At 52.5% G+C, this 17,107-nt stretch overlaps 1 protein-coding gene across 11 annotated transcripts in view; it reads right to left on the reverse strand.

The window, feature by feature from the left end:
- Positions 1-280: 280 nt before the first annotated feature.
- The window catches only part of ATP6V1C2 (ATPase H+ transporting V1 subunit C2), a 60,599-nt gene continuing 43,772 nt past the window's right edge, over positions 281-17,107 (reverse strand). For 7 of the 11 annotated variants that reach the window (XR_011569406.1, XR_011569404.1, XR_011569400.1 and 4 more), the window contains 7 exons: positions 14,759-14,850; positions 12,435-12,533; positions 11,790-11,858; positions 9,511-9,603; positions 9,304-9,397; positions 5,774-6,831; positions 822-944 (listed from right to left, as the gene is read on the reverse strand). Coding sequence is in view for 4 of the 11 variants with exons in the window: in XM_070799133.1 (XP_070655234.1) it covers positions 470-559; positions 812-944; positions 5,774-5,871; positions 6,694-6,831; positions 9,304-9,397; positions 9,511-9,603; positions 11,790-11,858; positions 12,435-12,533; positions 14,759-14,850 (906 nt within the window). In the remaining 7 variants the exon portion in view is untranslated. Of the gene's footprint in view, positions 560-811; positions 945-5,773; positions 6,832-9,303; positions 9,398-9,510; positions 9,604-11,789; positions 11,859-12,434; positions 12,534-14,758; positions 14,851-17,107 lie in introns of those variants that run through there. The other 4 variants (XM_070799133.1, XM_070799134.1, XM_070799135.1 and 1 more) reach the window with 2 other exon arrangements.

Genomic DNA, 17,107 nt, shown 5'->3' on the forward strand with positions numbered 1-17,107 from the left:
GAGTTTATATAGAAGGATGAAAAACAGTGTGGATCGTCAAGTGGGAACTGCCCTCCAGGCCGTCTTTTGTGTCTGGGCCTCACCAGCAACTACTAGGGGAAAGAGCTGGGTATACACTTAGCCCAGGGTTTTTGATATGTTGTTATTAAACCCTCACAGCATGTCCCGTTAAGACATGAAGTACAGTCGCAGGCTACCAATTGATAGGAAGTCCCCATTCATGTGAGACATTCAGAAAATGGAACTTTTGAAATACGTTAGAATATAAATGAAGAGACAATTCAAAGGACTGAGAACATTTCTTTACTGTAACTTACAAAAAATAAATACAACTGTCTCTAATCTTTGTGAGCAATTTCTCTAAAAATCTAAAATCTGTAGGATACTTAAATTGTTCTCGGGCTAGAGGAAAGAAGTGTCTGCAGTAGTTCACAGGGATACTGAAGTTTAGCGGTACCAGGTCATCTTTCTAGTCGAGAAGACTAAGGTCGATGTGGAAGTAGACGTAAGGAAAGTAGTCTTGGTTGCTGAGTTGGAGTCCAGGGATCTCCACGGATGCCTGCAAAAGATGTCACGTTAGTGCATAAGCTCATCTCGTTTTGTTTCCGTGTGAGGAAAGCTCTCTAGGCATTGGCCGCAATTTCTGCCTGCCACAGTCCACCCCAACTCAACGCAGTCTCTTGTTAACCTTTCACATTTGTGAAGTGTAGATTTTTCTAATAGTCTGGCAGGTACCGTTTTGGGGGAATAGCTCCATGTGGAGAGGCTGACCTTACTGTAAAAGGCAGCTTTCTCTGGATGATATACCTACATCCAATATACTTGCAGCTGCAACTTCATCCAGATGCCTGAAGACGGAGTTCAGAACCTGTCGTAAACGTTTGGTGCATGACTTCTTATGAGGCTGGAGGAGAACCGCTTGGAAGTTCACTGGCAGTCCATACCTGTTGAGGCAGAGCAAGTGTGTAACGAGTTACTGCCAGTATGGGTAAAATGAACCTGACAGTAAATCCTAGTAAGAGTGAAACATCAGCCCACACAGCTTAGGAGAAGAAAACTCAGTTGAGCAGAATGTCAAGGGTCAGGAGTGAGGCTAAATATTAGATCTTTCTGCATAGAAAAATCTCTACAACATGCTCAACAGCTTCTGATGGTGACAGTCTTTGACTAAGAGCCAAGGGGTCCCTTGGGTATGTGTGATTGTCAGGTGGTAAGGGCTCAAGTTGAGGCCGTCCAAAAAATACTTTGACTCCAAAGCCTTTGTCTAAAATGCAACTTAGTGGCTTTACTTTTCTCCACTGAAAGACCAGCACACACAGATGTGGTTTATCAAGATTGTTCATTCCTTTTGCCGAGTTTTGGGTGGACAGGATTTTAAATGGACTGTGGATGCTGGTGTACATGTAAAAACCACTTGCTGGCAGCTTTTCCTATTGTGTTATCTCAACAACGTATTTACACTGAGACTTCCCTGCTGGTCCAGTGGGTAAGAATCCGCCTGTCAATGCAGGATACACGGATTCCATCCCTGGTCCAGGAACATCCCACCTGCCACAGAGCAGCCAAGGGGCTGTGCGCCACAACTACTGAAGCCCGTGGGTCTAGAGCCCGTGCTCGGCAACTAGAGAGTAGCCCCTGCTCTCTACCATTACAGCAAGCCCGCGCACAGCAATGGAGACCCAGTGCAAACAAAAATGTTTACACCGAGTACTATATTAAGTAAATGTGCATCAAGTTCCTCTGTCCATGGGATTTTCCAGGCAAGAGTGCTGGAGTGGATTGCTGTTTCCTTTTCCAGGGGATCTTCCCGACCCAGGAATCGAACCCGGGTCTCCCGCATTGCAGGCAGATGCTTTACCGTCTGAGCCACCAGGGAAGCCCATATATTAAGTAAATGTGCATTTTGTAATGGGTCAGTGTTTTAAATATATATATATATATACTACCAGTGCGCAAATGCTTGGATATTCAATACTTACCCATGCTTCACGCCCGAGTCAGGCATGTGAAAGCTGGCCTCGAGATGCCCTTTTACTGCCTAACCTGTTAGTATTACTTCGTTTTTATTTCACAATCAAGGCTCATAAACTAGCCCCTGACTTTCCTGGTCCTCATTTCTGGCTGTTAATGGTGCAAAGTGTTCACTCAAGTCCTGAGGTCTCCTAGTGGGTCTATAGAAAAGTAAAATGAAAGGGCCATTTGTAATTGCCTCACTGTAACCAAGCAAGGCCTTAGGACACTGAGCGAGCGGGGCCCCACCAGAGCCAAGAGGAGGAGGGCCACAGGGGCCGCTGATGCTGGCAGGGAACAGCAGGAGCCCCTGGGCTCGATGGGGTGAGAGGATGGCCCAGCAGACACCCTCATTCCTTCTCTTGTCGTCCAAGCTCCGGCTACCCAGAGGACAACGAGTAGAAGGTCGTAGTGCTTCCTGGAGAGTCCCTGTCGCTTGAGTGAGTAGTGGCTCTCACCCTGCCTTCCCTCCCGAACGTCCCACCCCACTCCCATTCCCTGGGTAGAGACCCCACCGCACACCCACGACCTCACCAGCACAGCTGACCCTGCCCACCGCAGGGAAGTCCAAGCACCAGACTTCAGACTTCTCAAAAGGTGACAGTCACTGATGCAGAGCCCAGGGCACATGTGTGTCTGGAGACAGCATTCCAGCTCACAGACGCAGTAGCCAGATCATCACTCTGCCACCCTCCGACTGGGCACCCCACCACGTTCATCGCCAGATTGCTCTGGGAGGCTGTTTACCTTTCCCCTGAACCAAGAGGCCATCTGCTGAGCTCTGCTCCCCTGACCAGCTGTGAGCTCCTTGTTCACGGTGCTACCCCTGTGTCTGGTGAGTAACAGACACCCCCAGCTAGACACTGGCTACAGGAATGCTCTTTGCCCCTCGCCCAGCCTCCACGCTCTGTACCCCTTCCTCATCTCACCCTCCTTTTGGTTTCAGGGCTTCCACATTCTCCCTAGACCCTTCCAGTCCTCTCCATGCTAGCTGTCCCTCCTGGTCAGTTCGAACACCTACTCCATCCTGCTCAGAACAGGCCTTCCAGGTCAGCTCTCCCACTCCTTTCTCCTCCAGCCGCCACCAGGCTGCCCACTTCTGGACCACTCAGTACAGGAGCCTCCGTCCCCTCGAGGCCCCCTAATGGGGGCCCTCCACTTGTGCCCTCTGTAGTAAGAAAGTCGCAGTCACCACCCCTGCCTGCTCACATGCCACCATTGTGCCCTTTTCACCAATTTCCCCAGCTCTCATCCCACCTATGAGAGCATCCAGGGTCCTATGTCACCGGAGCATCCTTCAGTTACTAGTTGCTCACGCCCAGTGGTCCCATTCCAGAGACACGTCAAGCCTCAACCGTCTGCTTCCTGACTCACCCATCTCTCCCTCCTCCGGCCTCTGACATCCCCATGGGCTTCTCTGCCCCAACTCCTTAGAGGCTGGGCTCCCCTTTGGTGTACCCTCTGAATGACCCTCTGTAGGTGAGCTCATCCAAACACATCAACCGTCATTGGTCATTCCCTAACATCCATTCTCCACCAAGTCCTCTCCCAAGATCCAGACTAATTAATTACCCAGCTACCTTGCTGGCTTCTCCAGTCTCATCACCGTCCCACCACTCACCCAGGGCCCATTTCCATTTTCATCTTGGGTGATTTAAGCGCCTGACAATGAACCAGCACTTCCTCCACTGAGGGTTGGTCCACTTCTCTTTGATGTCATTCAGCCCACAAACGTACAACACCTCCTCTCTATCCGACTCCGGGCTGGGTGACAGGCAGAGAGGCAAGTCACCCCGGCCCTCCCCTCCAGCTCCCAGAGTAGGGAAAAAGGACAGAACCAACTCTGAGGAAAGACCAAGGACCAATTGAGGGCAATTGAGGGCAATTGAGGGCAAGGCCGAGGGGTCGGAGGAATAAGATAACAGGTGAACTGTAGCCATCTGCTCTAATCAAGTTGCTTTAACATCTGTTTTCTTAGCTTATGCGTGCTCCATACGATGGAATATGAAAAAGTCATGAAAAAAGATCAAGTATCTCTATGCATAGTGATGAGACTATAAGTAGATGAAAAAAAAAATTGTAGAACATCAAGTATAAATGACCCAACTTGGGAAAGAAGAGTCTTAAAACCATTAACTGGGTTAATCCATGGGTGGTGGAACTGACAGGAACTTACTTTCCACAGTACCTATTTCTGAACTTGAATTTTTTTTTAACAGTAGTGATGTATTACAACTATTCAGGAGAAATAAAAGTATAGGTTTTAAGAATGTCATACATTTATAGTTTTGAATAGAATTGTTTTTGCATATACTTCCCTTTTATTGAGCTTAAACACAATATTTGGGACCTCTGTGGACCATCTGGACCTCACTCTTGAGCAAAATGGGCCTCCAGTAAGGATGGCAGGCTTTGCTGTACTGAGCCTGAGGACCAATGATTTTCAAGGTGAGCAGGGACAGACTGGGGCCTGTTGATGTCTGGAACACTCTGGGTTATCCTGAGTCTGCCCTTCAGCCCATTGTCACAATGCTTGCCATGACAGAGGTCTGAGATGTCTGAGAGAGGACGAGGAGCCACGTCAGACCCAGCTTGTGCTTGGACAAAACCACGTTGGCACCCACATGAAGGATGAGCTGGAGGCAGAGGACCAAGGAAGAGCCTTTGGGAACAGCTGGGAAGGAGATGGTGAAAGAGAGAGACAGAGAGAGAGAGCAAGGGTCAAGGCAGGATGGAGGCTTGTCAGGGGTGCTGTGATGTGGAGGGAGGGGGAAGGCCGTAAGGATGAGGGGAGGGAGGCGTCCAAGGGGGCCCTGAAGTTTGGGGAGGAACCTGAGGCCATTGGCAGATACGAGGATCAGGAGGAAAGGACTGGGAGGGAAGATGAGCCAGGAGTCCAGGGGAAGCCTCTGGGAAAATGAATAGCAGGGGGCATCCAGGAAGCCTGGGCAAGGAAAAGAGAGCGGGGCACTCCACCAGGCAGGTGTGGGATGGGGTCCTGAGGACGCCTTTGGTGTGCACACGGAAGGGGCCCAGCAAGACCACCCAGAGGGGCCAAGGGGCCACTGGACCTGCAGGCCTGAGCAAACCAAGCTTTGGGAATGGGGGTGCAGTCAGCTACATGCAGTGCTGCCAAGACCCCCCACACACACACCAATAGTTCAGGACACAGATGTTCAAATGGGCTTCAGGAAAAGTTTCCTGCTTGACTCCATTTTTGTAAACATTTTATAAAAATCATGCATATCTGCAAATTTAAAAAAACAAACTCAAAAAGCCTGAAGGATGCTAGGAACACCAGCGAGTTAGCAGTGTTTCTTCTTGGTGTTAAAGTTACAGGTGATTTTTCTTCATTCTTTGTGCTTACCTGTAGTTGCCAAGTTTTCCACAAAAGAGTGAACCTATTTTGCATTTGTTAAAAAAGAGGTAAAGTAAGTTTTGTTGTTGTTGGTTTGTTTGGGTTTTATATTTTGTGCTGCCTTGAGGGCTAGGCCTCAAAACTCAAGGACGGAGACAGTGCTGGTGTTTCCTGCAGGAGCAAGACGCCAGCCTGACAGGAGACTCAGAGCACAGGAGAGCAGGGGCCTCAGGACTGAGGGAAGGTTTGTTGGAGTCAGGAATCCCTAAGCTTGTTTCCAAGAGCCAAGAATTGCAGAAGAGGGTAGGAAGGCCAGGGCTGTCCCAGAGCCTGGCAGGGTGGGGTGTCCTGGTTGGAAGGAAGGTGGCAGAGCCCAGGTGGCCCCAGAGCATCACGTCTACGCACCTGAGCACAGACTCCACAAACACTCTCAGTGCCTTGATGTGGATCCAGGCAACAAAGGCTTCGCTGAAGTGGACCTTGAGCCATCGCAGCAGCGGGCCCTGCAGAGGATAGGAGAGCGGTGACCCCTCCCGGCCACTCCACCCGACGCCTGGCCAACAGAGGGACATGGGTTTTGGCAGAACGAGCCCCAAGCCGAGAAGAAATGCCCAGTGGCCCACAGAAGCAGCAGGTCGGTCGGACAAGGCCCAGGGCCAGGCCTGGTTGTGTGTTCTCCAGGGGCCGCCGGTGCCAGGGTGGTTCGGTGGGCCAGCCCACCTGGCACACGCACGGGGCCACTGCCAACCAAGCTGCAGTAGCTGACCCAGGGCTTTCCGCAGGCAGCTGGCAGACTTCTCTGTCTGACACTGCGCTGCCAACGAGTCCCCCTTCTGCCAGGTCCTGGCATCATCCACCGGCCACCGCTTTCAGGGGTCTCCTCACGGCCCCACTTCACGGGGCCACAGCCCATCAGCCACAGCAGCTATCACTAATGCTGGCATGGCTGTCTTCCACGGATGCCCAAAGAGGTCAGGGGTGGGTCCAGCTGGGGCATCCAGGGAAGACAGCTGAGATGCCCAACCACCACCACCCCCCCGGCCCCAGCCAGGATGTGCCCCATCACCAGCTCCAGCCACCTCCAGCCAGAACCAAGGCACCCTGGCCAGCAAGCACCCATCACTGCTGGGGGAGCGGAGGGCAGCTCCCAAGAGGCCCTGCAGATTAGGAGGAAGCGTGATTCTGGGGGTCCTTGAATTTAAGACCTCGAAAGCCACAGTAGGTAACAGGAAAGGCGAGGATTTGTTTTCTCCCAAAGGTGCCTGCGCGGGCGGGCGAGGATGTGCGAGCCGGGGAACCCCAGGGCTCCCGGGGGGGTTGCTTACCTCACCCTCGCCCTCATTCTCTCTCTCTCTGTCGCTCTGCCCCGCAGCGGGCCTATCGGGGTTCCCTAGCGGGGTTACCTTAACCTTGTGGTCCGGGAAGGTGGATGATCCCTTTTTAAGAGCAACACAGGAAGTTTGCTAAGGGCACAGAAATTATTTATTAATCTTTCAGCAAACAGGCAGCACAAAACAGAAATCATTCTCACGGCTTGAAAAGCACGTGCTTAGCGACTCAGGAATGCCGGCCCACCCTCTGGGAACTTGCGTGCTGGTTGGACTGGAAGGCATGATGATGCCCTTGGCCTGCTGGGAGTGGGATGGGGGGGTGGGTGGCAGAGGGCATTAAAGACCTGGGATTCCACATTTCAGGGGCAGAGTCCACAGCCCCTCCCTCGGCCTAGCCAGGAGCTTTTCCATGTTGGCACCATCCAGCTCCACCTGCCAGGCTGTGTGGGCTCCGTCAGGGTGTCTCCCCCAAGGTCAGCCCACAATCGCCTCTTCGGCAATCGGAGTGCACTTAGGCATGTTGCAGGCAGGAAATAGGTCAAGCACCCTTTAACATCTTTCTGTGCAAACGGGCAAAGCCCAGGAAAATCCTGGCCTGTACTCTCAAAGGGGGCTGAAACCCGGGATCCAACCCGGTCTCTCCGGTTAACAAGTTAACGACAGAGACGCAGGACACTGGTCCCACCTCAAAGAAGGCTAAAGGCGGGAAGAGATTCTTAAGCTGGGGTAGGGCTGACCCCAGCTGACCCTGCTCGAGGGCGCACCGCAAGAGCCTCATAAGGAACTAAATGTTTCAGTGTGTCTCCTTTGGGGCTCCGGTTCCCCCTCCAGGGAGGCTGGGCAGGGCTCCCCGGGGCAGCCAGGGCTGCAGAAGTCTACACCACATGAAGAAGCGCCAGTGAGCAACCCGAGGCGGAGGTGCAGGCGTCAGGTTCAGGTGTATCACTATGATCCCCAGGGGGGTCTGTGCCAGCTTGGAGATGTGTGCCAAAGGCCCCGGACACCCGTGAAAGGTGCCACCATCAAGCAACGCCATGGGGGGCCGGGGCCAGGACTGAGGCAAGCGGGGAGAGGCCTCAGCTAAAGAGTGGGCTCGAACGCCCTTGGGTTATTTTGGTTTCGGGTGGGCTGGGGTAAAGGAGGACACCCTTTGGCCTCAGCTCCGGCTGGTGATCATCCTTTCTGCTGATGAGTGTGGTCTGAGACAAGGGGCTTAGGGCTCCAGCTCAGTTCTTAGCCTCAGGAAGGGGCGCCAAGCCCTGGCGCCTCGGCCGGAGCCCAACAGATTATAGATCTAAGAAGTGTGTGTTCCCTTGTGTGCTCGTGCCTTTCTCCTCGAGGGGCGTGTGTGCTAAGTCGCTCCAGTCGTGTCCGACTCTGTGCGACCCTGTGTACAGTAGCCCGCCAGGCTCCTCAGTCCACGAGATTCTCCAGGCAAGAATACTGGAGCAGGTAGCTATGCCCACCTCCAGGGGACAGGGGCTGAAATCCCCCACAGGTACTTCTATGTCATCAGTTTCCGTTTCCTCCTCAAAGAAGGATGGGCTGATCCGGTGGGGATCGGGAGGCCCCATTATGGGGGGCCCTGAGCCTGGTTCTCACTCGGAGGCCATGTGTCTGCAGTCCCTCTGCAAAGGTCACTGACCTGAGAGGTCAGGTGGGACACGCAGAATGCCCAGCCCGAGGCCGGAGGAGGCCCTGGGCAAACACACGGCCCGTGGAAGGCACTCGCACGTCACCCAAACACACACATAGCCTCGTGTTTACACACTGGACCTCCCTCTCCTCCCTCCTCTCGATACTAGAGGCTGAACTGGAAGCTTCTCTGAGAACCCTCCCTGGTGGGGCCGGTGGGGGATGGGGACCTGAAAACATCCCACGGGGCTCAGGCTCACTCCAAGTCCCGAATGTGCCCATTTTACAGAGTCACAGCCGCACCACTCACACGTCAACAATGAAAACCTGTTTTTCTCCCCCTTGAGCTCAGCTGCCCTCACACAGGAGAAGGTTCTGAGTGGCAGTGGTCGGAAGTTTCTGGGAGAAGCACCCACTCTTTGCTAAAAGCCTGGGGGAGGTAAGTACAGGTGCTGGTGACTGGTCACGTCCCTCCTGGAGGTCACGCAGGCCAGGCCTTCAGGTGACCGCTGGCTGCACTCTGCAAAGTGGTGGCCGCTCTTGGCACAAGTGCTGCTGCCTGAAGTGCCAACAGCCTCGCCCAACCTCCAGGGGCTGGCGAGGTCCTCTCCCTGGGCTCGTGCTCGCTCGCCTCTCAGAGCCTCACTTTCTCATCCTCAGGACGGAGCCCGGAGTCCCTTCCCGGAGGGCAGGGACTGGCTCGGTGAGATCTGCCACTGCAGGGCTCACGTGCCACCTCCAGGTTACCGTGCTTGTCACTGTCCCCCAGACCTGCTCCAGCAGCCCCAGGAGGACACGTCCCTGGGGGTATGCACTGGAGGGAGGGGGATGAAGATCACTGGGGGGTGGGGACTGGGCAGGGCCCTTGTGCTCCAGGCCTGTGGTGCATAGGTGGGAGGTAGGTTGTGGTGGGGTGGGGGCCACCCAGAACCTTCCTGAGAACCCTCCCGGCCAGTATCATATACTCACATATTGTTGCTTCTTATCCGACAACAATCGGGTCATCTCTTCCCTTTCCCTTTTAATTTCTTTTTCATCATAGTAAAATTCTCGTACAGTGAACCTTAAAACAAGCAAACGAGCGGCTGTGGCTAAGAAGCTTCCAGGCGGGTCAGAAATCACCCCCTCCAAGGGCAGACGAACCAACCTCTGGGAAAACCCAAGGCTGGCCCTTACTTATTCTCTTTGGCTTTGGTTTTGAAATCATCGATCACTTTTCGAAACAGAGTCACGGTGAAGAGGCCGCCCTCCTTGTCCTCAGCAATCAACCTGTTGGAGAGAAAGTCTCGTTCACTGGGTGCACCACCAGGCCGCTGAGCCCGGCGGGAAAGAGTCCGTCGTCTCTCCGGGGGCGGTGGGCTGCTGCCAGTGGGGGCCCGGTGGTCCAGGCGCAGCGGCCCTGGAAGGAGCGAGGGCACCGGACGAAGGACACCCTTCCTGCGTCCTAACTCTAGGCAGTGTGTTGTGAGCAGCCTAACTCCGACTCCTTTCACTCACTCTCCAGGCTAGGGCTGCAGAGGCCTGTGGGTGATCTGAACACAGCCCCTGGAGGAAAATGCTGGAGACTCGCGCAGATCTGGGCTGGTGGTCCGGACATGAACCAGCCAAGACCCAGCTGATCACAGATCTTAATCACCTGCCATGCATAGCAAGTGCCCAGCTCTCAAATGCCACGGTGCAATGAAGCAGGGCAGAGTTCCCATTGGTAAAAACCATCCCACAATGGGCATTTCATGTCCAGTGTCACACTGTTCTAATTAGACACGGCCTCCCTGGTACACCCTGACGTAGGAGTGCTGTGGTCACTGGGACCCATGTTCTAAGGGCCTTGGCATCCTGCTGACCACATGACCTGACCATGGGCCCGGGCAGGGTCTCGGATCACCTTTCCTGCTTCTCCAAGCCACCCATCGGAGCTGACCCAGGATCCAGGAACCTGTCCACAGTCATCTCCAGAGGCTCGCAGGTACCCCCTGACAATGAAGGGCCTGGGGGTTCTAATCTGAGAAGCCAAGCTGCCTCTGGTAGAAGGCTCTCCCTGCATGTGGCCATGGACAGCCAGCCCTGGAGAAAAGTGAACGTTCCGGCCAAACAGGCCAGTTTTGAAGGCAGCTCCTCTGCCAGCCTGCACCCCCTCCTCCACCTCCTGCAGGTACGCTGCCCCCGGCTCACTCCTTCAGCCTCCTCTTGCGACCTCAGGCTGTGACTGTCCTGTTCCCTGTACCCTTCAGTTTAGCTCCTGATTGCTATTGCTTGAGAGCCTGTGACCCAGGGAGAGCCAGCCCTACAGCAGGTGCCAGGCCAGAGGCCTGGGAGTGGACAGGGCTGCCCCCACGCTGAGCTCTATGTGCGTCCAAGTGTGTGTGTGTGTGTGTGTGTGTGTGTGTGTGTGTGTGCGCACGCGCACGTGCGTTAATTGCTCAGTCTTATCTGACTCTTTTTGACCCCATGAACTGCAGCCCCCCAGGCTCCTCTGGCCATGGGATTCTCCAGGCAACAATACTGGAGTGGGTTGCCATTCCCTTCTCCAGGGGATCTTCCCAATGCAGGGATCGAACCTGGGTCTTCTTCACTGCAGTTGGATTCTTTACCCTCTGAGCCACAAGACTCACTGTCAAATCATTTCAAATGACAAGCTATTTCAGATACAGGGAAAGGTATAGAGAATGACAAATATCCATGTATCCCCCCTTCCCCCATCAAGCTTAAGACATAGAACAATTTTCAAACAATTGAAGACCCACGTGCCCTCCCAACCACATCTTGCGGCTCACCCCCAGGTCATTGCTGTGCTGTTCAGCATTTCTCATCCTCAAATATCCCGTGATCCGTGCACCTGCATCTCTCAAGTCACATACCGTCTGGTCTGTCCATTTGGAGATCTTAAATAATAAATGCCTTCATGCTGTGTGTCCCCTTCTACAATCTTCTCTCCACTTCACATCGTACAGTGAGATCTATGCCTGTTCCAGCCTACAGCACTAAATCCTTGGTTTTCCCCACTGGGTGGCACTCATGGGTTGAATATATTCCTCCATCTCTTCTAAGTCACTTTTCCAGCCCTCACTGGCCGCTCCTGCTCTGACCCCAGCAGGCCACACGCCGAGACTCTTCCTTCCCTACTCATGCTCTGTGGTTATCATGGCCAGGCCCTTGCTTGACCCGCAAGGGGGGAAGAATCTAGCCAAGATAAGCATGCAGAACAGAGTGCTGCTGCTCAGGTCTTGCAAGCGCTGAGGGCCAGAAGGTAGTCAGGATGGGCTTCCTGGAGGAGACGGCAAGGGAGCAGACTTCTGAAAGATGGAGGGAGTCTGGCCTGTGGCTGAGTGTGTGGCCATGAACGAACATGTGTGGAGGGCTGAGGGCCCTTGCATCTCTGGGATATGTTTGGTGGCTGGGTGTCCCAGAGTGCCCATACATGGCCCCCCAAACCCAGGACCTGAGGCCTCACTTACTTGGTTGACCGTGGGACCACCATGTCTGAGAGGGATTCATAGGTTTTTTGCCATTGTACGTAACTCGGCCTGCAAGAGTACAGAATCGTTCAATGATTTTTGAAGAAAAGGCTGTAAGGTGTCCTGAGTGTCTAGGAAATTGCATGCCCTTTTCCCTGAGGGACTGGGGGGAGCAGGGCTGGGGGCCAGACAGCACCCCAAACATCCCCCGAGGCCCTGCCATGGACACTGGAATGCTCACCTCCCTAGGAGGCCCCAGGCAGCAGGGAGGGGCCCGTGGGAAGGACTCAGTGGAGACTCCAGCTGGGAGCTCTAATCCCAGGCCTGTGTGACCTTGGGCAGGCCAGCTGAGCTCTCGGGTTTTAGGACTAGGGAACAATAGCAGCCCCCAGGCCTGTGTGAGATGCCTCCTCTGTATGGCATCTGACAACGGTGGACGGATGTCTGAGAAACAGCCACTCCTGTCACTATGACCACCACAGCTCTATCAGCTGCTCCTGAAACCAACTCCACAGCTGCCATTTAGGGCCCTGGCATCTGGCCGTGGTGGGCTCTCCCTTCCTCTCCACTGAGCAGGACGATTTCCTTTGTGATCGCCAACCCAGCCCCAAACCCCCAACCCCCCTCTCACTCTGGCCCGCTTACTTGGGGACAATGACCAGCAGTGTGATCAGGTACTCGGAATCCAGCACGAAGTCTTCTTTGCTCACAATGTCGCTCAGGGTCCGAGTGAAGAGGTTTCCCCTGGATTCACGGGGGACAAAGAGGTGGGGTCAGCAGAAAGGCACATGGAGGCACCCCTGGGCACACCCCTAGGGCCGCGGGGGACAGGAAGGCTTGGGATACTCCCCAGGGAGGGGCGGGGACCCTGGGCCAAGTGTCCCCTGGCTCTGAGTCTGGGCGGCCAGAACTGCAGTGGCTGGCAGGACCCCAGGTGCCATCACCAGTCACCTGAGCTGAATTCAACACTTTGGCTGCCGGCGCTGCCCTGGCACAAGCCACCGGCTGTTGGGGGGGGATCGCTGGTGGCAGGCAGCGTAAGTTACGCAAGTGGCAATGCAGTGGCTGGACCAAGAAGCCACCTGGGCTGTGCTGGGCAAACCAGCCCTGATGAGGGCTCCGTTGCACATTACACGCCTTGCTGGTCCAGCAGCCAGGAGACATTCACCTGAAATAGCTTTGCATGTGTGTCCAGTGGAGCCTAGTCTCATTGAGGTCATGGTATTTTCTAGAACAGGGACCAAGGCTATTGTACCAGCAATTGGGCCAAAATTACAGTTCCTGAGATGCTCTGTGGTATCAGTGCATAGTTGTCCAGTTGCTCAGTCGTGTCCAACTGTTTGTGACCCCATGAACTGAAGCACTCCAGGCTTCCCTATCCTTCACTATCTCTCGGAGTTTGCTCAAACTCATGTCCATCGAGTTGGCAATGCCATCCAACCATCTCATCCTCTGTCGTCCCCTTCTCCTCCTGCCTCCAATCTTTCCAACAAGGTCTTTTCCAGTCAGCCGGCGCTTCGAATCAGGAGGCCAAAGGATTGGAGCTTCAGCTTCAGCTTCAGTCCTTCCAATGAATATTCAGGACTGATCTCCTTTAGGATGGACTGGGTGGATCTCCTTGCAGTCCAAGGGACTCTCAAGAGTCTTCTCCAGCACCACAGTTCAAAAGCATCAATTCTGCGGTGCTCACCTTTCTTCAGGTCCATCTCTCACATCCATACGTGACTACTTGAAAAACCATAGGTTTGACTACAGGGACCTTTGTTGGCAAAGTGATGTCTCTGCTTTTTAACGTGATGTCTAGGTTGGTCATAGCTTTTCTTCCTAGGAGCAAGCGTCTTCTAATTCCATGACTACAGTCATCATCCACAGTGATTTTGGAGCCCAAGAAAACGCAGTCTGTCACTGTTGCATCAGTGCACAGGCTGTGATGTTAACTTATACCTAAGCACAGATGCTTCCCAAGGAAAGCGTTCTCAAGCCCTCAGTCAAGGCTGAAGAGCCATCCTGCAGAGGCTCTCTAGCCTACCCCGCCCCAGAGCTTACACCTCTCTCCTCCCCCTGCCAACCAGCCATCACTGAATAGGCCTTTAGGGGCCCTCTCCAAAGGCCCCCTGCACGTGCCTTCCTGTCCCGGACTCCTTGTGCTATTAGACCTTATCTGTCTGATTTATACCCGTACCCCTTGTGCAAAGCACACTTTCCATGAATGTTCGTTGAATGAATAATTGTGAGTTCTCCAAGTGCAGAAATGATACTTAATTCTGCTTTGTACCTTCAGGGCCTAATATTAGGCCTGAGTGGGCTTTCCCAGTGATAAAGAATCCGTCTGCCAATGCAGGATATGCAAGAGTCATGGGTTCAATCCCTGGGTCAGGAAGACCTCCTGGAATACCAAATGGCAACCCACTCCAATATTCTTGCCCGGGAAATCTCATGGACAGAGGAGGCTACAGTCCATGGGGTCACAAAGAGTCGGACATGACTGAGCCACTGATGGCACACACACATAAGGCCTGAGTGTAGTAGGTACATAATAATAATTGAGCAAGGAATTCCCTGGTGGTTCCAATGGTTAGGACTCTGCACTTTCGCTGTAGTGGCCTGGGTTTAGTCCCTGGTCAGGGAACTAAGATCCCACAAGATGCAAGCTGTGGCCGGAAAAAACCCCAAAAAAACCCATTGCTCGAAAGAATTAACAGAAGAGGGAGGTAGACACCGACCCACTTCACCCTCAGCTCCTTCACTCAGTGTATATGCTCAAAGGATCAACCACTGTGACTGCTGACCTCCCCACCCAGCACACAGCTCATGAACATGCAGGAGTGCCTCTGGCCTTCCCGCTCAGACACGGACAGATACAGACCTTGGCTCAGCCAATGATCTCAAACGCATGGGTATAAGCCCAGCCTGGACCCCAACTCAGCCAGGCCCTGAGGCCGCCAGGAGCCCAGGGCCCGAATACTCACATGGATTTCTTCTCCAGATTTTCTAGGTTTGTCTTCAGAGTGTTGTAGGCAGCTGTTCGGGACTTCAGGTCTATCTCGATCTGTGCCAGTTGCTAGTTGGAAAAGCAAAAGAGAGTTTAAAAAGTTGGTTTAACTTCTCAAAATTGCCGCAAATTGCTCCTGGTGCAGTTAAGGAAAAACTGCACCCTGCCCATTTGCTGGAATGGCTTACATTCTTCTTCCTTCTGCTCTCACAGACTGCTGGTAACCCAGCCCTACAGAGAGCCCCACGTTGCAGACAGGAGGCTTGAGATATAAATGGCTTTTCTAGCATTACTCAGTGAGTGGAGTCTTGTTCTTATTCAAGCCCATCTCAGACTCTCACAACCCTCCAGCCCCCACTCCACAGGCCCTCAGTTCAGTTGCTCAATTGTGTCCGACTCTCTGTGATTCCATGGATTACAGCAAGCCAGGCTTCCCTGTCCATCATCAACTCCTAGAGCTTACTCAAACTCATGTCCATCAAGTTGGTGATGCCATCCAACCATCTCATCCTCTGTCGTCTCCTTTTCCTCCTGCCTTCAATCTTTCCCAGCATCAGGGTCTTTTCTAATGAGTCAGTTCTTTGCATCAGGTAGCCAAAGTATTGGAGTTTCAGCTTCAGCATCAGTCCTTCCAATGAATATTCAGGATTGATTTCCTTTAGGATGGACTGGTTGGATCTCCTTGCAGTCCAAGGGACTCTCAAGAGTCTTCTCCAACACCACAGTTCAAAAGCATCAATTCTTCAGCACTCAGCTTTCTTTAAGGTCCAACTCTCACATCCATACATGTCTACTAGAAAAACCACAGCCTTGATGAGACAGATCTTTGTCTGCAAAGTAACGTCTCTGCTTTTTATTATGCTGTCTAGGTTGGTCATAGCTTTTCTTCCAAGGAGCAAGCGTCTTTTAATTTCATGGCTGCAGTCAATATCTGCAGTGATTGTGGAGCCCAAGAAAATAAAGTCGGTCACTGTTTCCATTACTTCCCCATCTATTTCCCATGAAGTGACGGGACCAGATGGCATGATCTTAGTTTTCTGAATGCTGAGTTTTAAGCCAGCTTTTTCACTCTCCTCTTTTACTTTCATCAAGAGATTCTTTACTTCTTCTTTGCTTTCTGCCATAAGGGTGGTGTCATCTGCACATCTGAGGTGATTAATATTTCTCCCAACAATCTTGATTCCAGCTTGTCGCATGATGTACTCTGCATATAAGTTAAATAAGCAGGGTGACAATATACAGCCTTGATGTACTCCCAGTTTGGGAAAGGAGTTCATCATATACAAATATCCAGAAGTACATCCAGCATATATTTTTATTTCTTCCCTTTTCAAATACAATGGAGAAGGAAATGGCAACCCACTTCAGTATTCTTGACTGGAGAATCTCACGGACAGAGGAGCCTGGTGAGCCTCTGGGGTCCATGGGGTCACACGGAGTCGGACACAACTGAGTGACTAACACACACACACACACACACACACACACACACACACTGCATATAAGTTAAATAAGCAGGGTGACAACATACAGCCTTGATGTACTCCTTTCCCAATATGTTGTTCCATGTCCAGTTCCAACCGTTGCTTCTTGACAGGTGTCTCAGGAGGCAGGTCAGGTGGTCTGGTACTCCCATCTCTTGAAGAAGTTTCCACAGTCTGTCGTGATCCACACAGTCAAAGGCTTTGATGTAGTCAATGAAGCACAGGTATATGTTTTTCTGGAACTCTCTTGCTTTTTCCATGATCCAACGGATGTTGGCAATTTAATCTCTGGTTCCTCTGCCTTTTCTAAAACCAGCTTGAACATCTGAAAGTTCTCGGTTCACGTACTGTTGAGGCCTAGCTTGAAGAATTTTGAGCATTACTTTGCCAGCGTGTGAGATGAGTGCAATTGTGCAGTAGTTTGAACATTCTTTGGCTTTGTCTTTCTTAGGGACTGGAATGAAAACGGACATTTTCCAGTCCTGTTGCCACTGCTGAGTTTTCCAAATTTGTTGGCATACTGAGTACAGCACTTTCACAGCATCATCTTTTAGGATTTGAAATAGCTCAGCTGGAATTCTAACACTTCCACTAGCTTTGTTCATAGTGATGCTTCCTAAGGCCCACCTGACTTCACATTCCAGGATGTCTGGCTCTGGGTGAGTGATCACAGCTTCGTGGTTATCTGGGTCATGAAGATCTTCTTTGTACAGTTCTTCTGAGTATTCTTGCCATCTCTTCTTAATATCTTCTGCTTCTTTTAGGTCCATACCATTTCTGTCCTTTATTGAGCCCATCTTTGCATGAAATGTTCCCTTGGTATCTCTAATTTTCTTGAAGCG

Source organism: Bos indicus, chromosome 11 (genome assembly GCF_029378745.1).
Source record: "Bos indicus isolate NIAB-ARS_2022 breed Sahiwal x Tharparkar chromosome 11, NIAB-ARS_B.indTharparkar_mat_pri_1.0, whole genome shotgun sequence".
Lineage (NCBI taxonomy): Eukaryota > Metazoa > Chordata > Mammalia > Artiodactyla > Bovidae > Bos > Bos indicus.